The sequence below is a fragment of the Sprattus sprattus genome (assembly GCF_963457725.1).
Source record: "Sprattus sprattus genome assembly, chromosome: 1".
Taxonomy (NCBI): domain Eukaryota; kingdom Metazoa; phylum Chordata; class Actinopteri; order Clupeiformes; family Clupeidae; genus Sprattus; species Sprattus sprattus.
This window is the reverse complement of record NC_137920.1, coordinates 13,557,090-13,573,722: the sequence shown is the minus strand read 5'-3', so window position 1 is coordinate 13,573,722 and position 16,633 is coordinate 13,557,090. Positions and strand designations below refer to the sequence as shown.

The 16,633-nt window shown below is 44.9% G+C and overlaps 1 protein-coding gene across 1 annotated transcript; it reads left to right on the top strand.

Annotated features, from left to right (window-relative positions):
- Nucleotides 1-1,924: 1,924 nt before the first annotated feature.
- On the top strand, nucleotides 1,925-12,166 carry LOC308367565 (apoptosis-stimulating of p53 protein 2-like; the record flags this gene model as incomplete). Its single annotated transcript, XM_080841505.1, has 9 exons — nucleotides 1,925-1,952; nucleotides 2,064-2,968; nucleotides 3,144-3,281; nucleotides 3,558-3,611; nucleotides 10,206-10,285; nucleotides 10,870-11,002; nucleotides 11,090-11,147; nucleotides 11,319-11,518; nucleotides 12,125-12,166. The coding sequence occupies 9 exons, from the start codon at nucleotides 1,925-1,927 to the stop codon at nucleotides 12,164-12,166; spliced, it is 1,638 nt and encodes a 545-aa protein (XP_080697631.1).
- Nucleotides 12,167-16,633: the final 4,467 nt, after the last annotated feature.

The window sequence follows — 16,633 nt, the reverse complement described above, 5'->3', positions numbered from 1 at the left end:
GTGTGCATATCCTTACCCGAACGAACACACAAAACACTCAACACACACATACAAACAAACACGGAAAGATGAAAAGAAGATGTATGCTATGATGTTTGATAACAATTAGGACCATTTACATTTATGTTTACTTGTGTTTAGGATGTCAGATGCATTTGTGTTTTGCTCAATTATCTTAGACTGTCTCCTTGGCTGTGGTGGTTCTCAAATGCTTCTCCAAACCTGATAAAAGATATTTATCTTATAGTATCAAATTACAGAATGACCCCCTGATAGGTTACCTATTGGGACTGGGAGATGACCAGTGTATGCGAGGGTGATGAGTCCAATGACGGGTAAGACTCCCTAATGGCCACAGAGGGGGCAACCTAAAGCAGGACATCACCCGCCACTGGACAACTCTGTGAAAGATGTGACTCTGAGAAAGAAAGTTGATTTGATGCTATGTATGGCTTCATAGCATCAAGGGGTGGACTGTAAGATTCATGATCAAGCAGCTGCTGTGACCACCAGCAGAATACCCAAAATGGTTATCTTATCATGGTCACAAAGAGAAAGTCCCACACTGGATTTCCTCAGACACCTGGGGTCAGGAAGCAAACTGAGGTGTGAGTGACTGCAATTAATCATAGTATGGGAATGGGGGAGGCCATTGAGAACCATCTCAGACAGAGAAACCAGATTATCGTATACCACAACAAAAGGTTGCCAGACCTGTTTGCATTACAAGCCTAGCTCATTTACATTAGAGGCCTAGGAGTGGTCTTAAAACAGTATATATGCCTAGAATTGTGAAAGCTTGTTATTGAGTGCTACCATGCTGAATCCGGAGTAAGGCTGCTTCGTCACTGCACATTACTGGAATAAAGATTGCTGCATCGGAAACAAAGAAACCTAATTCATTTCTTACAACGCCAACAACACGCCACCGCTCCCTCGCCCACAGATCGTAGCTGCCAGCTCCATCCACTCCATGTACCCCTTAGCAGAGCACGCCAGTGGGAGGGGCCACAACAACACAGGTGAAAGCACGCTGCCCAGCACCCCAGAGGTGAGTGGCACCGCTGTTGTCCAATCAGAAACAAGGGTTTAAGGGGGCAGGAGTGAGGCCTAGAACAGTATAAGGTTCTGGTCCTGGTCCTGGTCCTGGTATTGAGAACTGGCTTACATCTAGGCCAGATCAAATCATTCATTGGTAACTGTGTAAGGAGTCTGCTCCAATTTGTGTGTGCACCCCAACAGAACGCCCCGCATGGAGTTGAGGAGGACCAGGGGCAGGAGGAAGGGAGGAGGATGAAGAGGAACTGACACCCCTATCCTCGACGACTTGTCATGTCATCTGAGGATTTTTTGACTGTTTGGTTTTAATGAGATTCTTAAAAGACAGCTCTTTGCTATCCTCCTCACTGTATGCCACATGCTCAGTCACATGTTGGGTTCTGACTGAGAGTGACAATATGGCATTAATAGACCATCTGTGTGTGAAAGTATTCATAAAGTTAAAGTGGACTGCTAACAGGAAGGGGACCCAAGCAAAATAAGTTATGCTAACTAGCATTAGCACTGCATTCATTTTGGGAGGGTTTGTTACACATGCAGGGGGAATGAGCATATACGTGTCTCATGCCACCACCACCCACAGCTAGGGGTGGGCGATATGGCCAAAATCTTATATCTTAATCTTAATCTTATCTTTGAGTTTCCCATAGCTGAGGATGACAAGAAGCACTTTGATCTTGATCCTTCGTCAGACATGACAAGACACCTATTCCTAAAAGTGCCACATCACATTAACGTGAACACATAATCGGTGCAAATCCTTTCCAAAGTCTCTGCTCATTCGGAAAATGAGTGGGGTTTTTGTTAATGTTGTGTAAATTACCAAACCATTACCATTATACTGACATGCAGTAATGCAACAATAATGTATTTAGCTGGAAATCATGCCAACGGTGTGGCCTGTCTGTGTTATATTTCTATCTCTGTATCCATTTCTAGTTGTGTTTGATTCACTGTTCCCGCTTCATTGTCTTGTCCTCATGCCTCTTCCCTTCTTGATGTAGTGTATGAAAAGCCAGTCCTCCCGTCCTCTGGGGGGCAGCAGCAATCCTACAATCCACTCGATGGATCCCACTCCGACCGCCTTGTTACTTCAGAAACAGAGGTCGATCAGGCTGGGTCAACATTGTCATCATCGTCGTCGTCCACGGCAACCGCATCATCGTGCAGTGATGCCCCCACCCAGGAGACAGACAGGGCACCACGCCCCCTCAGCCCCACCAAGCTCCTCCCCTTCCTGTCACAGCCATTCCGTCACCAGAGTGATGCCGACTTAGAGGCGCTACTGAAACGGCTCCACCACGCCCCACGACCCCTGAAGAAGCGGAGTTCCATCACAGAGCCTGAGAGCCCAGCAGGGCCCAACATCCAGAAACTCCTCTACCAGAAGACCACGCTGGCTGCCATGGAAACCACTGCTGTCATCGGCCCACCGGCACCCTTCTTCCAGCCATCCTCTGTCCCACCACTAGAAGACGGGCGAGGAGGAAATGGAGCCATGATGATGACGATGATGATGATGATGAAGGACGGCTCAGGGCTGAGTGTGTCCCCGGTCACTGAACGTGACAGGCGTCCCACGGAGAGCCCCTGCACCATCCCTGAGGGAGTCGAGGACGAGCAGAGGCAGGAGGAGTGGGAAGAGGACGAAGAGGAACTGACACCCCCTCCCCTGCCTCCACGCTCCCCCATCCTCGACGACTTGTCAGTGGGGGCACTCCACCCTCACCTGCCCCCCCCTCTGGAGGAGGAGAGGGACCTAGAGCCCTGCCCCTCCACCCCGGGGTACATGGACGAGTACCCCCCATACCCACCACCCCCGTATCCCTCTCAGGCTGAGCAGGAGGGACAGGCAGATGAGAGCAGCATGCAGCCACCCGAGATCACTGGAGAAATGACCCTTCCACCGGTAAAAGAACATACACACACATGCCTAGATACACACACATATACAATCATACATACAGAAACTCACAACATGATTACGAATAAATATATGTTATGTTTATACTTACATACAACTTAAAAACACACCTACATGAACACAATAACATTTCCTGAATGTCTTATGTCCATGCCTGCAGGGTAAGCGAACTAACTTGCGTAAAAACGGCTCCGAGCGGATTAATCACGGCATGCGCGTGCGCTTCAACCCCCTGGCTCTGCTGCTGGACGCCTCACTGGAGGGAGAGTACGACCTGGTGCAGAGGATCATCTATGAGGTGAGACTATACACTTTACACTGTCCAATATGACCTTGGTGCAGAGGATCATATACAAGGTTAGACTTCACACTTAACAGTGTTGACCTGGTGTTGCACTTCACCCTGTTTGTACTTTGTCTTTAGAAGACCCAGGACCAATTTTGCAGTTACTATAATGTCTGTGTGTATGTTCATGTGTGTAAGTTGAACTTTATACTTTACTTTGGTGTAGAAGACAAATAAATTATTTAAATGTGTTTATCCGCATGTGTGTGTGTGTGTGTGTGTGTTTAGGTGGATGACCCCAGTCTACCCAATGATGAGGGAATCACTGCCCTCCACAACTCTGTGTGTGCAGGCCACTGTAGGTAAAATGGGTACCATTCTCATTTGGGAGTACCAGATTAGGTAGGTATCTTACCCAGTGAGCAGGCGCCGGGTGAATGTGGGTGCAATTGTGTATGAATTGTGATATTGACTTCACGAGGGCCACCAAGACACACTGGTGCTGTCCTTGTAACAGCAACAATATGTTGGTAATCTCACCCGATTGGACAGGGATCAACCATTCAACACGAAGGCAGATCAATTAAGTTGATAATCCACAAATCAGTCTCATTAAATATATCAGTCTCATAAAATATATTATACTATCAATTTGGAACTCTGATTAATAATTAAATTAATAACTACAACAAAGTTACCTTATTAATAGTATGGTTGAAGGTCATTGGAGTTCTGAATAGAAGAGGTTGACAACGTCCATTCTTGTATAACATTAATTAAACCAGCGTATATAAATCAAAGTATTTATTTACACAATGATAAGAAAATAACACACAATATGTAATCTAGCTAAATGTATCTAACTAATGAATTGAAGAAGTATGTATGTGTAAGGAAGAGGGAGTGTGTGTGTGAGCGAGCTTGTAAACTCGGTGTTGCGCTTTTAGGAGCGCGCCTGAAAGTATGTGCGTGTGTCCCTTTGTCCTGACTACCGTAGTTCCGCGTGCATGTGTATGCACGTTCGTGAACATACAAGTGTGGTATGTAAGGGACGAGCCTATGCACCGCGAAATTCGAGATTGTGCTTCGCGTGTGTGGCTATATGAAGGCCAATGTATTTGTAATCGTATGTGATTTAAGATGCCATGTTAGAATAAAGAGATGGTTAGTAATGCATGCAAGACTCGTGTGTCTGATAAGCTATCCTAACGATTTCCCTTGGATGGTGTGGCGAAGCCAACTACCAAGTAACAATAAAAAAGTATATAACAGTTATGTTCGGTAAACAAAACAGATACAATACATGAACAATGGCATATGTAAACAGTCCTATGCTAAGCCAGGTTGTGAACTAGCTAGCTAGCTGCCCAGTCGATGTTACCAGTCTTTTGGAAAAGTGTTGGCGCATCCGATGTTCCTGAGGCAGAGAAGAAGATGATGCTGTCCGGAGATGGAGAAGTTGTCCTTGCTGTGATGTCGTCGGTATTACACTGCAGCTTAGATCGGAGGATTTTGATCGCTCGGAATGTTGCAGTTTCCGTGAGGTCTCTGTTGTGCTTTGTTTCTCCCGTTGCAGAGTTAACTGGCAGATCTAATGTTAGCTGCTTTGTTAAACTTACGTTGTCTCGGTTAGCGGGCAGTGTTTGGCTAACGACAAGTCTTAGAGTCTTTGTCTGTTCTCTTCCGTTGAGAACAAAGAGAGTAGGCCTTCACCAGGTGACGGTGGAAGGACGGATGAGTCTGGCCAAAGCCAGTGGAGAGAGAGTGCGCAAAGAGAGTGAATGTATCATTTCAACGCAGTTTATAGTGAGAAAGTGAGTCACGTTTTTTAACACCTTGTTTTCAGCCAATACTTTCTCTTGCAGATAAGACTTTGGGTGATAAGGGAATTGTGGGTAATGAAGTCTTTTGTAGGACTACCGACATCCCCCCTGTGGTCACTTGATAGCACCGGATGTGTGATCCAGTGAGCACAACAGTGCATAGTCCATGTGTGGAAAGAGTTCATTGGTGAGACAGTCAAAGTTGTAACATCAGTACTGGGCATTTGTTGATAATATCTATTCTGGCTTAGCAGGTACAAAGTCATCAAGTTACAAAGATGAAATCAAAATAAACAGTAATGACAATGACATAGCATACAACAAATAAACCAGTGGGTCGTCTACTCATCAGGGTTAGTGAGAATAGGAAAAGTTAGTGATGTCAACTTGTTAGGCTGAGACGCAGAGATAGGGGCACCTGATACAATGATAAAACCATTTCTTGAGAATCCAAGAGTGTGTTTGTTGAATCACTCAATAGATTGGATGACAATACTGACTAGTAGATGACTAGTGACTGACTAGTCTTGGCAGCCTTTGCTGTTTTTGTCCTTCAGGCATGTTCTGCTGCGGAAGGGTGTCATCTTGATCTCAAAACTTAAAGCTCAAATGGCTGTATCAAGGTTTTGTGTGGCAGTATGGTAATATCCTAAACTTGTGTTTGATGTGGACAAGTGCATTACTAGCTTTGTCTGCGATGTATGAAGCTAGTGTGCTACTGCAGTAGTTTTAATGAACTAGTTCAGAATAATGGAAGTTGCTGCTGTTGCTAACAAATCCAAGTTTGGCCTATACAACTACAAGAAAAGTGAGATCCCTGAGCAAGCATTTGTCTTACTGTCAGTGCAGGGTGGCTTGTGTTGTTTGGCTCAACAGACAGTTTAGTGGCGAACTCTGGAGTTCATGCGCTTGTAGTGTCGGCTGACTCGTGGCTCAGGGCTGTTACGCTCGGGGTAGCCATTGTCAGAGGGGCAGTCAGAGGCACTATCACTGTCTGTAGCCTTGCGGCCAGGGTCTGAGTGTCGGTCAGTGTACCGGTAGTCATCGTCGGTCGAATCTAGGGGCAGGTCATGTTTCTGGGCCATGATTTCGGAATATGGCCTTCTACTGCTTCTAGGGGATGTATGACTATTACGACGCTGATGATGGACATGGCGGTTACGCTCAGTGTCCCTATGAGGCCGTTTGTCACCCCCCTTTGATCTGTAGTGAGGGTGAACTTGTGAGGCCGTGAATTTGGGAGACGCTTTGTTACCTGAGCAGGTAGGCTCAGTTGTTTTCCCCCTTTCTTTGGAATTGACAACAGTTTCCCAAGCCATCTGTGTCATCTTCCTGATCTCATTCATTGAGGGGTTACCTTCATGCGTCATTAGGGAAACGTGAGTGCGCACACATGGGTGCAGGTTGCGCAAGAACAGAGACTTGAAGGTGGAGCTTTCTTCTAAGCCTGGTGCATTCTTGCCCTGGAAGTATGCATGTCTCAAACGTTTATAAAAATCCCTAGGGTGTTCTCGACGGGTGTGTTTGACTTGGGAGGCAGCAACCAATGATGTGATCTCGTCAGCAGGAGAAGAGTATTCTTCTTTTAAAGCATGACAGAGCTCGGCGTAATCATTTCTGATACGGGGAGGTTGTGCCTGAATAAACTTGTGGACTGCTTTAGAGCTAGTCTTCCACAAAAGTTTAATTTTCTCCCTTTGGTTTGCATTGGGTAGGTCAGTCATGTTATTGTCTAGTTCCCTAAAGTAATCGTCAATGTTTTGATCACGGTGGCCTGGGTCAAACATTTCAATGTCCTTAGCTATGAGCTCAAGCTCTTCTAGACGGGGACTGTGTAAGGTCTTTTCTGAAGAAGGCGAGACTAATCTAGCATGGGAACGGACATGTCGATCACATTCTAATGTGCTTCTCTCTGGGTGAGAGGCAGATGCTGGACAGCGGTACTCACTCTCTTGGATGTATGGAGAGGAGGCTGAACAGTCTGTACATGACCTAGTCCTGCCTTCGGAGGGAAGGGCACGGAAGAAAGTGTTATTTAACAGAGGCTGAGAAGAAGGATGGGCAGTATATCTACTGGGGAATAAACTACCTGTTTCTTCTGTATCTGTTAGGGGCAAATGGGAAGTCAGGCTGTTAACTCGGTCTCTCAGTGGAGGTTGAGGAGCTGACTTCATTCCCAAGGACTTATGGTCAGTTGGGAAGTGTTCCCATCTGAATGAAGGAGGGGTAGACCTTTCACCAAGGGAGGAGTGTGAATCAGAGTAACCAGATTCACATCGGCTGAACGACTGTGGTGGGGCAGGGTGTTCTGACCTAACCTTCAGTAGCTCCTCCTTGTGTGAACAGAGTTCTAACTCTGTTGAGTGTAGGTCTCCTAGGTAGCGCATAGCTTTCTTGTTAGCTGTCTGTACCTCTTGGAGGAGACTAGCATTCTGCGCTTCTAATGCTGCATTGCTCTGAAAGGCAAGGCTGGTTTGCCTGTGAAAGTTCAGTAGCAAGCATATTAACAATGGGTCTTTGGATGCAGTCTGCGCATCATACCTGTTATTTAGTAGAGAGTCTATCTCCTTCCTGCATTCACTGAAACTCAAACTGTTAATGAGTTCAGGGTAGCCGGGTTTTAGGCTTTGTGCTACGGAAGAGATAAACTGATCTACACAGGGGTTATCCATTGTTATGTTTAGCTAGAGGGGTAAGCTAAAGTAATGTAAAAATAGGGTAGGTTATGAATTTAACTTAGGTACTTGGCTATGGTGTTGCAGTGGCAGACACCTTGTAGTGTAACTTGGACAGTACACTAGCCTAACCTAGAAGTGTAGTTACCTACGCTATGAGGAGTAGCTTCCTGGAATGAGGTGTAGCTACAGCGCCATCTAGTGGGTCTAGTGGGCATAAAAGTTTGGGTACACTAACTGAGATGCAAAGCTATTACAGTCAGGGTCAGTCACAGTTACCTAAATTCAAGCTGGAACACGTGGTGGTAACAGCTAGGTACACAAGTGTTTCACAGGGCCGGTAGCTCGCTGTGGCTCTCTCTCAGTCTCTATTCCGATCACTGGCTGGAATGCATGGCAGTAACAGTCAGGTACAAGCTCTCTTTCACAGGGCCGGTGGCACGCTGTGAATTAATTAAAAATAAGGGAAACAGTTTGATTAAGCACAGTTACAGCTGACAGCTTGACAATGTTACATTGAATACGTGGTATTCAAATGCTGGACAGAAATTCACAATTCCTACAGAGTAGGTTTAACCTGAATGGCTAGCAGCAATAGCAAGTTCTAAGATTTCCAAGGTTTGGAAAAAGTGATAATTCACTAATAAAATATCAAATAGCTTGTAAGCTCAATTTGATATATAAAGCTTTGCACTTATTTGTAAGTACAGCTAGGGCTTAGTCCTATGACAGACTAGTGGCGGTGAGTGTTACGACTTTTAGACTAGTCTAACACTAGAATATCAAATTCTGAATTTGGCCTGAAATTAAGCGGTCATTAATATTACACAAATAATGAATGATTGCCAACAGTACTATCCTCACGCAGGGGCGCCATATTATGTAGGTAAAATGGGTACCATTCTCATTTGGGAGTACCAGATTAGGTAGGTATCTTACCCAGTGAGCAGGCGCCGGGTGAATGTGGGTGCAATTGTGTATGAATTGTGATATTGACTTCACGAGGGCCACCAAGACACACTGGTGCTGTCCTTGTAACAGCAACAATATGTTGGTAATCTCACCCGATTGGACAGGGATCAACCATTCAACACGAAGGCAGATCAATTAAGTTGATAATCCACAAATCAGTCTCATTAAATATATCAGTCTCATAAAATATATTATACTATCAATTTGGAACTCTGATTAATAATTAAATTAATAACTACAACAAAGTTACCTTATTAATAGTATGGTTGAAGGTCATTGGAGTTCTGAATAGAAGAGGTTGACAACGTCCATTCTTGTATAACATTAATTAAACCAGCGTATATAAATCAAAGTATTTATTTACACAATGATAAGAAAATAACACACAATATGTAATCTAGCTAAATGTATCTAACTAATGAATTGAAGAAGTATGTATGTGTAAGGAAGAGGGAGTGTGTGTGTGAGCGAGCTTGTAAACTCGGTGTTGCGCTTTTAGGAGCGCGCCTGAAAGTATGTGCGTGTGTCCCTTTGTCCTGACTACCGTAGTTCCGCGTGCATGTGTATGCACGTTCGTGAACATACAAGTGTGGTATGTAAGGGACGAGCCTATGCACCGCGAAATTCGAGATTGTGCTTCGCGTGTGTGGCTATATGAAGGCCAATGTATTTGTAATCGTATGTGATTTAAGATGCCATGTTAGAATAAAGAGATGGTTAGTAATGCATGCAAGACTCGTGTGTCTGATAAGCTATCCTAACGATTTCCCTTGGATGGTGTGGCGAAGCCAACTACCAAGTAACAATAAAAAAGTATATAACAGTTATGTTCGGTAAACAAAACAGATACAATACATGAACAATGGCATATGTAAACAGTCCTATGCTAAGCCAGGTTGTGAACTAGCTAGCTAGCTGCCCAGTCGATGTTACCAGTCTTTTGGAAAAGTGTTGGCGCATCCGATGTTCCTGAGGCAGAGAAGAAGATGATGCTGTCCGGAGATGGAGAAGTTGTCCTTGCTGTGATGTCGTCGGTATTACACTGCAGCTTAGATCGGAGGATTTTGATCGCTCGGAATGTTGCAGTTTCCGTGAGGTCTCTGTTGTGTTTTGTTTCTCCCGTTGCAGAGTTAACTGGCAGATCTAATGTTAGCTGCTTTGTTAAACTTACGTTGTCTCGGTTAGCGGGCAGTGTTTGGCTAACGACAAGTCTTAGAGTCTTTGTCTGTTCTCTTCCGTTGAGAACAAAGAGAGTAGGCCTTCACCAGGTGACGGTGGAAGGACGGATGAGTCTGGCCAAAGCCAGTGGAGAGAGAGTGCGCAAAGAGAGTGAATGTATCATTTCAACGCAGTTTATAGTGAGAAAGTGAGTCACGTTTTTTAACACCTTGTTTTCAGCCAATACTTTCTCTTGCAGATAAGACTTTGGGTGATAAGGGAATTGTGGGTAATGAAGTCTTTTGTAGGACTACCGACACCACACTGAAATTGTCAAGTTCCTGGTGCAGTTTGGAGTCAACGTTAACGCGGCCGACAGTGATGGCTGGTGAGAATCTGATTTATTGAAGAGTTCCTGCTCCAAAACGGAGAAGTACTGATGGATATGGCCAGTTCTGCACTAACACTGATGCCAGAGAAATACTGATCTTTTTTCCGGCTTTGTTGTCATTGACATTATATTTACGAAAACTAAAATTCACATTTTTCTGGCGACTTGTGAGGACTACCTGAAGCAATAGCTCACTGTTAGATAGTTGTTACGATCACCCTGTAAAAGAAGTATAGCTTTTTTAGGTAAAAGAAGATATTATTAGAGAGGTTTGCTTAATGTGTGCACTTGTTGTCACCACTTGCAATGATGCCGTTTAAAAAAATTTAATAAAATAAATGTTGTTGAGGGATGAAAGATGTTGGGGGATGGTTTTCCTCCACATCCATTGGCCACTACACCCCTGATACATGTTGCAATATTCTTTCATCTCAAATCTCTTTTTGTTCTCTCCCTCCTACATTCTATCTCTCTCCTTCTTTACTTACCTATCTCTCTTTTCCTCTCATTCCCCTTCCTTCCTCTCTTTCTCTCTCTCTCTCTCTCTCTCTCTCTCTCTCTCTCTCTCTCCCCCCCACCAGGACCCCTCTGCACTGTGCTGCCTCCTGTAATAATGTGCAGGTGTGCAGACGGCTGCCGACAAGTGTGAGGAGATGGAGGAGGGATACGCCCAGTGCTCACAGTTCCTCTACGGTCAGTGTGTGTGAGTGTTTGTGTTTGTGTTTGTGTTTGTGTGTTTGTGTGTGTGTGTGTGTGTGTGTGTGTGTGTGTGTGTGTGTGTGTGTGTGTGTGTGTATGTGCTTGTGTGTGTGTGAGGAGATGGAGGAGGGATACGCCCAGTGCTCACAGTTCCTCTACGGTCAGTGTGTGAGTGTGTGAGTGTGTGTATGTATGTGTGTGTGTGTGTGTGCGCTTGTGTGTGTGTGCATGTTTTGCAGGTGTTCAGGAGAAGCTGTGCATCATGAACAAACGGATGGTGTATGGCCTGATTGTATTAATGTGTGTGTGTGTGTGTGTGTGTGTTTTACAGGTGTTCAGGAGAAGATGGGCATCATGAACAGAGGGGTGGTGTATGGCCTGTGGGACTATGAGGTGGAGGCTGAGGACGAGCTGTCCTTCAGGGAGGGGGACTGCATGACCATCCTGCGCAGGGAGGACCAGGAGGAGACGCAGTGGTGGTGGGCCCGCTGTGGGGACAAGGAGGGCTACATCCCCCGAAACCTGCTGGGGGTCAGTCTGTCTGTCTCTCTGTCTGTGTGTGTGATGGCTGTAGAGCATTGTTTCCCAAACTCGGGTACGCGTACACCCAGATGTACGCAAAGGAACGTAGGAGGTACGCGGGGGAAAACATTTGATTTGCATTTTTAAAGTGAAACAGCCCATTACATTTTCAAACTGACCTTTAAGTAGACATGCCACTTTAAATAGTCTGAATATCCGAGTTGCAATGCCAAAAATACACTCATGTATGCAATGTAGTGTTCGGCGAATTATAAAAATAGCTACAGGTAGGTTAGTCAAAACATAGGCACAACTCCTTAGCTGCAACAACAGAATTCCACTCGCTGATGCCCTGTGTAGAGAAGCGGAAGCTCATTCCGGTTGCTGCACAGAAATGGATAAATGGTTAAAAAGATTGGTCCAGGGAGACACCAAACGCTACTACTAGTAGAAGGCCTACTATCGAGGATGCACCTGCCAGCGACAGCATGGGGTGTGGGGTGGTACATAACTGGTATTCGTATCTATTCTTGTAGATATCAATGTGAAGATATAACTGTGTTACAGTATTACTGCTTATAATGAAGCTCATCTCTCTCTCTTTCTCTCTCACAGCTGTACCTGAGGATCAAACCCAGACAGAGAAGCCTGGCTTAACAGCATTATGTGGCCTATCAAACTGATACTACACACAAACACACACGTATTTACAACCACACACACATACATTTACACACACACACACACAGTTCAGCAGAACACTAAGAGTCTCAGTACAGCGAATCTTTGATGATGGAACAGTTGATGAAAGTGTGACATAAACAGGTGTGTCTGGACAGAGAACAGCCTGAACTACACGTTACTCACTGGACTTGAGCCATTCAGCAGACTGATCAAAGGAGTTTCTTTTGCTAACATTCATTGAGAAGATAAGAAAACTTGGTGTTTCTTTGTAAAATTTGGAAAGAGTGGGAGAAAATTTGTGAAGCATAACAATGATGATTATGATAATGACTGCGTTTAAGGTTGTAAATGAACAGTTTTCTTTGTTGTTTGTGTAAAACTTTATCTGTAAATGTACCCAAACACAGTCAAACTGCTGGATAGTCTGTCACCTGCAGCATCTCTATGATCATCATGTTTTTCTTTTTCTCTATTTGAAAATGAATGTCATTTTTAAGGCCCTCATGTAGTTTGTGTCTGAAGACATTTGTGTAGTTTATTTATATTTCTGTGTAATTAATTTACATTGTTCCTCACACATTATCTAATAGAGAGTGAGTAGAGAGAATATTGATTTTGCAAAGAGCTTATCAAAATGACTGCCAACACATACTTTTGCTGCATACAAGGACAAAAAGAAGAGATACTGCAGAGGCTCACCCAGTTCCACAGCGCATGCCTTGAGAAGTCTTGGACACACTCCAGAAGAGCCGGGTGCTTTCCTGTGATGCCGTCTCCTCATCTCTCCTGTGACCTGATCCGCTGTGATGGTAGGGGGAAGGGGGGGGGGGGGGGGGTGCTCTGTGTGGTCGCCTGGGGAAGGGGTGTAGTTGTGGAGAGTTGGAGAGGGGGCAAATTGGCTGTGGTCGGAGTAGGGGGAAGGGATGGATCCGGGGGTCGAGAGGGTCAGGGGGTTGTGGCATGCAGTGAGCAGGTAACAGCAGCTGGTGGGGGAGGTGTAGTAATAGGTGTCAGACAGGCATTAACACCAGTGGCAGGGTTGTCAAACCTGTTGTAGAAGTGGTTAAAATGGTTTGCCCTCACCACATTCCCCTCAACAGTGCTGCTGCTCTTATTGCAGCCTGTGATGGTTTTCATACCATCCCACACCTCTCTCATGTTGTTCTCCTGTAGCTTCTGCTCCACCTTCCTTCTGTATGACTCCTTTGCCTCTTTCAACATGGTCTTCAGCTCTCCTTCCTTGACTTGACTTGACTCCTTGTATGTGCTTCTGCTCTGCCTGGTCCCCCTCTTTGAATGCCCTTTTTTTATGATGAGGAGATGTTTTACATTGCAGGTTATCCTGGGCTTGTTGTCAGGGAAGCAGCGCACCATTTTAGTGGGAGCGCCAATGTTCATACAGAAGTTCAGGTAGTCAGCAGTGCAGTGATGGGCCCCTTCATTGTCCTGCAGCACACTCAAGGCAGTCCCTGAGGGCATCCTCTGCCTCAGGAGACCAGTTCCAGAAGGAGCGCGTGGTGGAGGTGGGCACTTTTGATGTATATTTGGGTTGGAATGTGATCAGATTTCCCTTAGGGAGGAAGTGGTTTGGCTTTTTATGCGTCCCTCACGTAAGCATACATTAGGTCAAATGACCCGTTCTTTATTGTTGGGAAAGACACAAACTGGTGAAAAACAGGCAGAGTTGAGTCCAGAGTTACATGATTAAAGTCCCCTGAAATTGCAATGAAGGCCTCAGGATGTTGAGTTAGGAGCCCAGCGATAACGCAGTAGATGGTGTGACAAGCGATTTCGACCGTAGCTCATGGAGGGATGTAAACACAATCAACAATGGCGTGTGACAATTCCCTCGGCATGTAAAGTGGACGGGGGCTATTGGCTATTGCACTTCGATGTTGGGCAACAGATGGTCTCTTTTACAGTCACATACCCTGGGTTGCACCACCTAATATTAACACCTTTCCCTTTGCCACTTAACTTAAGATCTCTGTCCGCTCTCAACGTAGTAAAGCCAGGTAGCTCCACTTTGAGGTCCGGAATGTTGCTGGTTAGCCAGGTTTTTCGTGAGGCACAGTAAGCTGCACTCTCTGTACAACTTCACGTTCACCACCAATGCTGCCAGCTCATCTGTCTTGTTGGCCAGCAAGTTTACATTCCCTAACACACACGAAGGAATAGCTGGTTTGAACCTCCAACGCTTCTCCAGGGGCCTAGCCTTCACCAACGCACCAGTTCTGTTTCCACGGTAAGGTCTCACCAGCTCCTCCGGTATGGGATAAACTTTGCTGGCCTGATTCCTCGACCGTAGTGTGATCAGCTGATCGCTCGTTTAAACAAAGTTCTGACTGCCCTGTTGCAGTCGATTAATACGTGTATCTACTCAGTGCCTTTGAAAGCAAAGTGTTAACAGCACAAACAAACTTAAAAAAGCTAAAAAGACACGCAACAGCAGAGTTACTTGGAAAAGGCTGCCACTTGCGTCGGCCCCGAAAGTATGCTCAAAATAATAATATAAATCATAGTTAAGATCTATATTACTGATCGTGAAAACTTAAGGACAATAAAGACATGTATAACACCAACCTTAATATCTGCAGTTTGCAGTGGGGACTAGACAGTCCGTGAGAGAGAAGCTGAATTCCAGAATCTCCCAGATCATTGTTACTCAGGTCAAGCTCTGCCAGGGAGTTTGGTGACTGTAGAACAGTAGCCACAATTCCACAGGACTTATATGTGAGTGTGCATTCAGCAAGTCTGCAAAATAGCATAACAAAATATTACTCTTAAATAAAGACCTTTTTAAGGTGACCTGATGAATGAATATAATGAAAGGGTGGAGGCAATCATTTCCAATGCTCACTCTGGGAGAATCACATTCTACTAAATGGTGAGCTGCCTTTTGCTGTGCCAAGATGAGAGTGGTCCTGACTAAACTTAAAATGCATAATTTCCCATAAATCTATCATCCTCCATTTGAGGAGTTGGAGGGATGAAATACAAACTATTACTTTGAAATTATAAATATATAATGCTGTTGACAAAGTGTACAAATAAATCAATAGAAGGGGTGGAGGCAACTACAATTTCCAGTTGAAGTGCTGTTGAGTTTTCCCTTAGAATTCTAAATGCATCTCTAAATTTGACATGACAGTAGTGGCATACTAATACACAAATGGGGTCGACTCCTATCATGCAGTACACAGTTCATGTGCACACTATACACACTAGAGGTGTACAGATACGTCATTATCTGTATTTGTATCTGTTCAACCAACAACATTATCTGTCTCTGAATCTGTATTCAGATAGAAGATCGGGACAGGTCATGATTTATACCGGCAGTCACATTAAATCCAACAAACCAATGTTGTAAGCTCTATTCGAAATACTCCCTTGTCATGCAATTGTTGAGTCTTCTAAACATCGAATTGATTTCAAATTGGCAAGTATGAAGTATATTTCCTTTTATGAACTGTCTGACACTTATTATGTTTCCTACCCTGATAGTTAACATGGTATAACTCTATTCACCACATAGACACACTTCACCATATTCTTACACCTACATACTTTTTTACAGTAGGCCTCACTAGACATAATGAGATTACTAGATCAATCCAAGTATTCCACATCAGTCTAGACACGTTACACTCTATGGGCCCTATCTTGCACCCAGCGCAATTGACATTGTCACCGACGCATGTATCATTCCTATCTTGCACTAGGCGCACAGCGCGATTTTCCCTCCAGAGGCGCGCTTCGAAATGAACTTGCGTCGACATGGGCGGGGGCGGAACAGAGAAGGCGTTTCTCTGGCGCAAGTGGTATTTTGCAGTTTCAAAACAACGCCGTGCGCCGTGCGCCATTGACCAAAAAAAAGCTGGTCTAATGTGAGGCGCAATGTCTAAAGTCTGTTACGCGTATTCAGAACGCTATTTTAAGGGCGCATGTGCTTGCCCGCACAGTATAGGACCTGTAGGCTACACTTTACTTCTGTCGTCTTCACGAGAGATTTACACCAATTGTTTGGCAAGCCATATATAATTACATTGTAGGGGGACTGCATGACCATCCTGCGCAGGGAGGACCAGGAGGAGACGCAGTGGTGGTGGGCCCGCTGTGGGGACAAGGAGGGTTACATCCCCCGAAACCTGCTGGGGGTCAGTCTGTCTGTGTCTCTGTCTGTGTGTGTGATGGCTGTACAGCATTGTTTCCCAAACTGGGGTACGCGTACCCCCAGAGGTACGCAAAGGAACGTAGGAGGTACGCGGGGGAAAACATTTGATTTGCATTTTTAAAGTGAAACAGCCCATTACATTTTCAAACTGACCTATAAATAGACATTACATCTTAAATAGTCTGAATAACCGAGTTGCAATGCCAAAAATACACTCATGTATACATTGTAGTGTTCGGCGAAATAGAAAAATAGCTATAGGT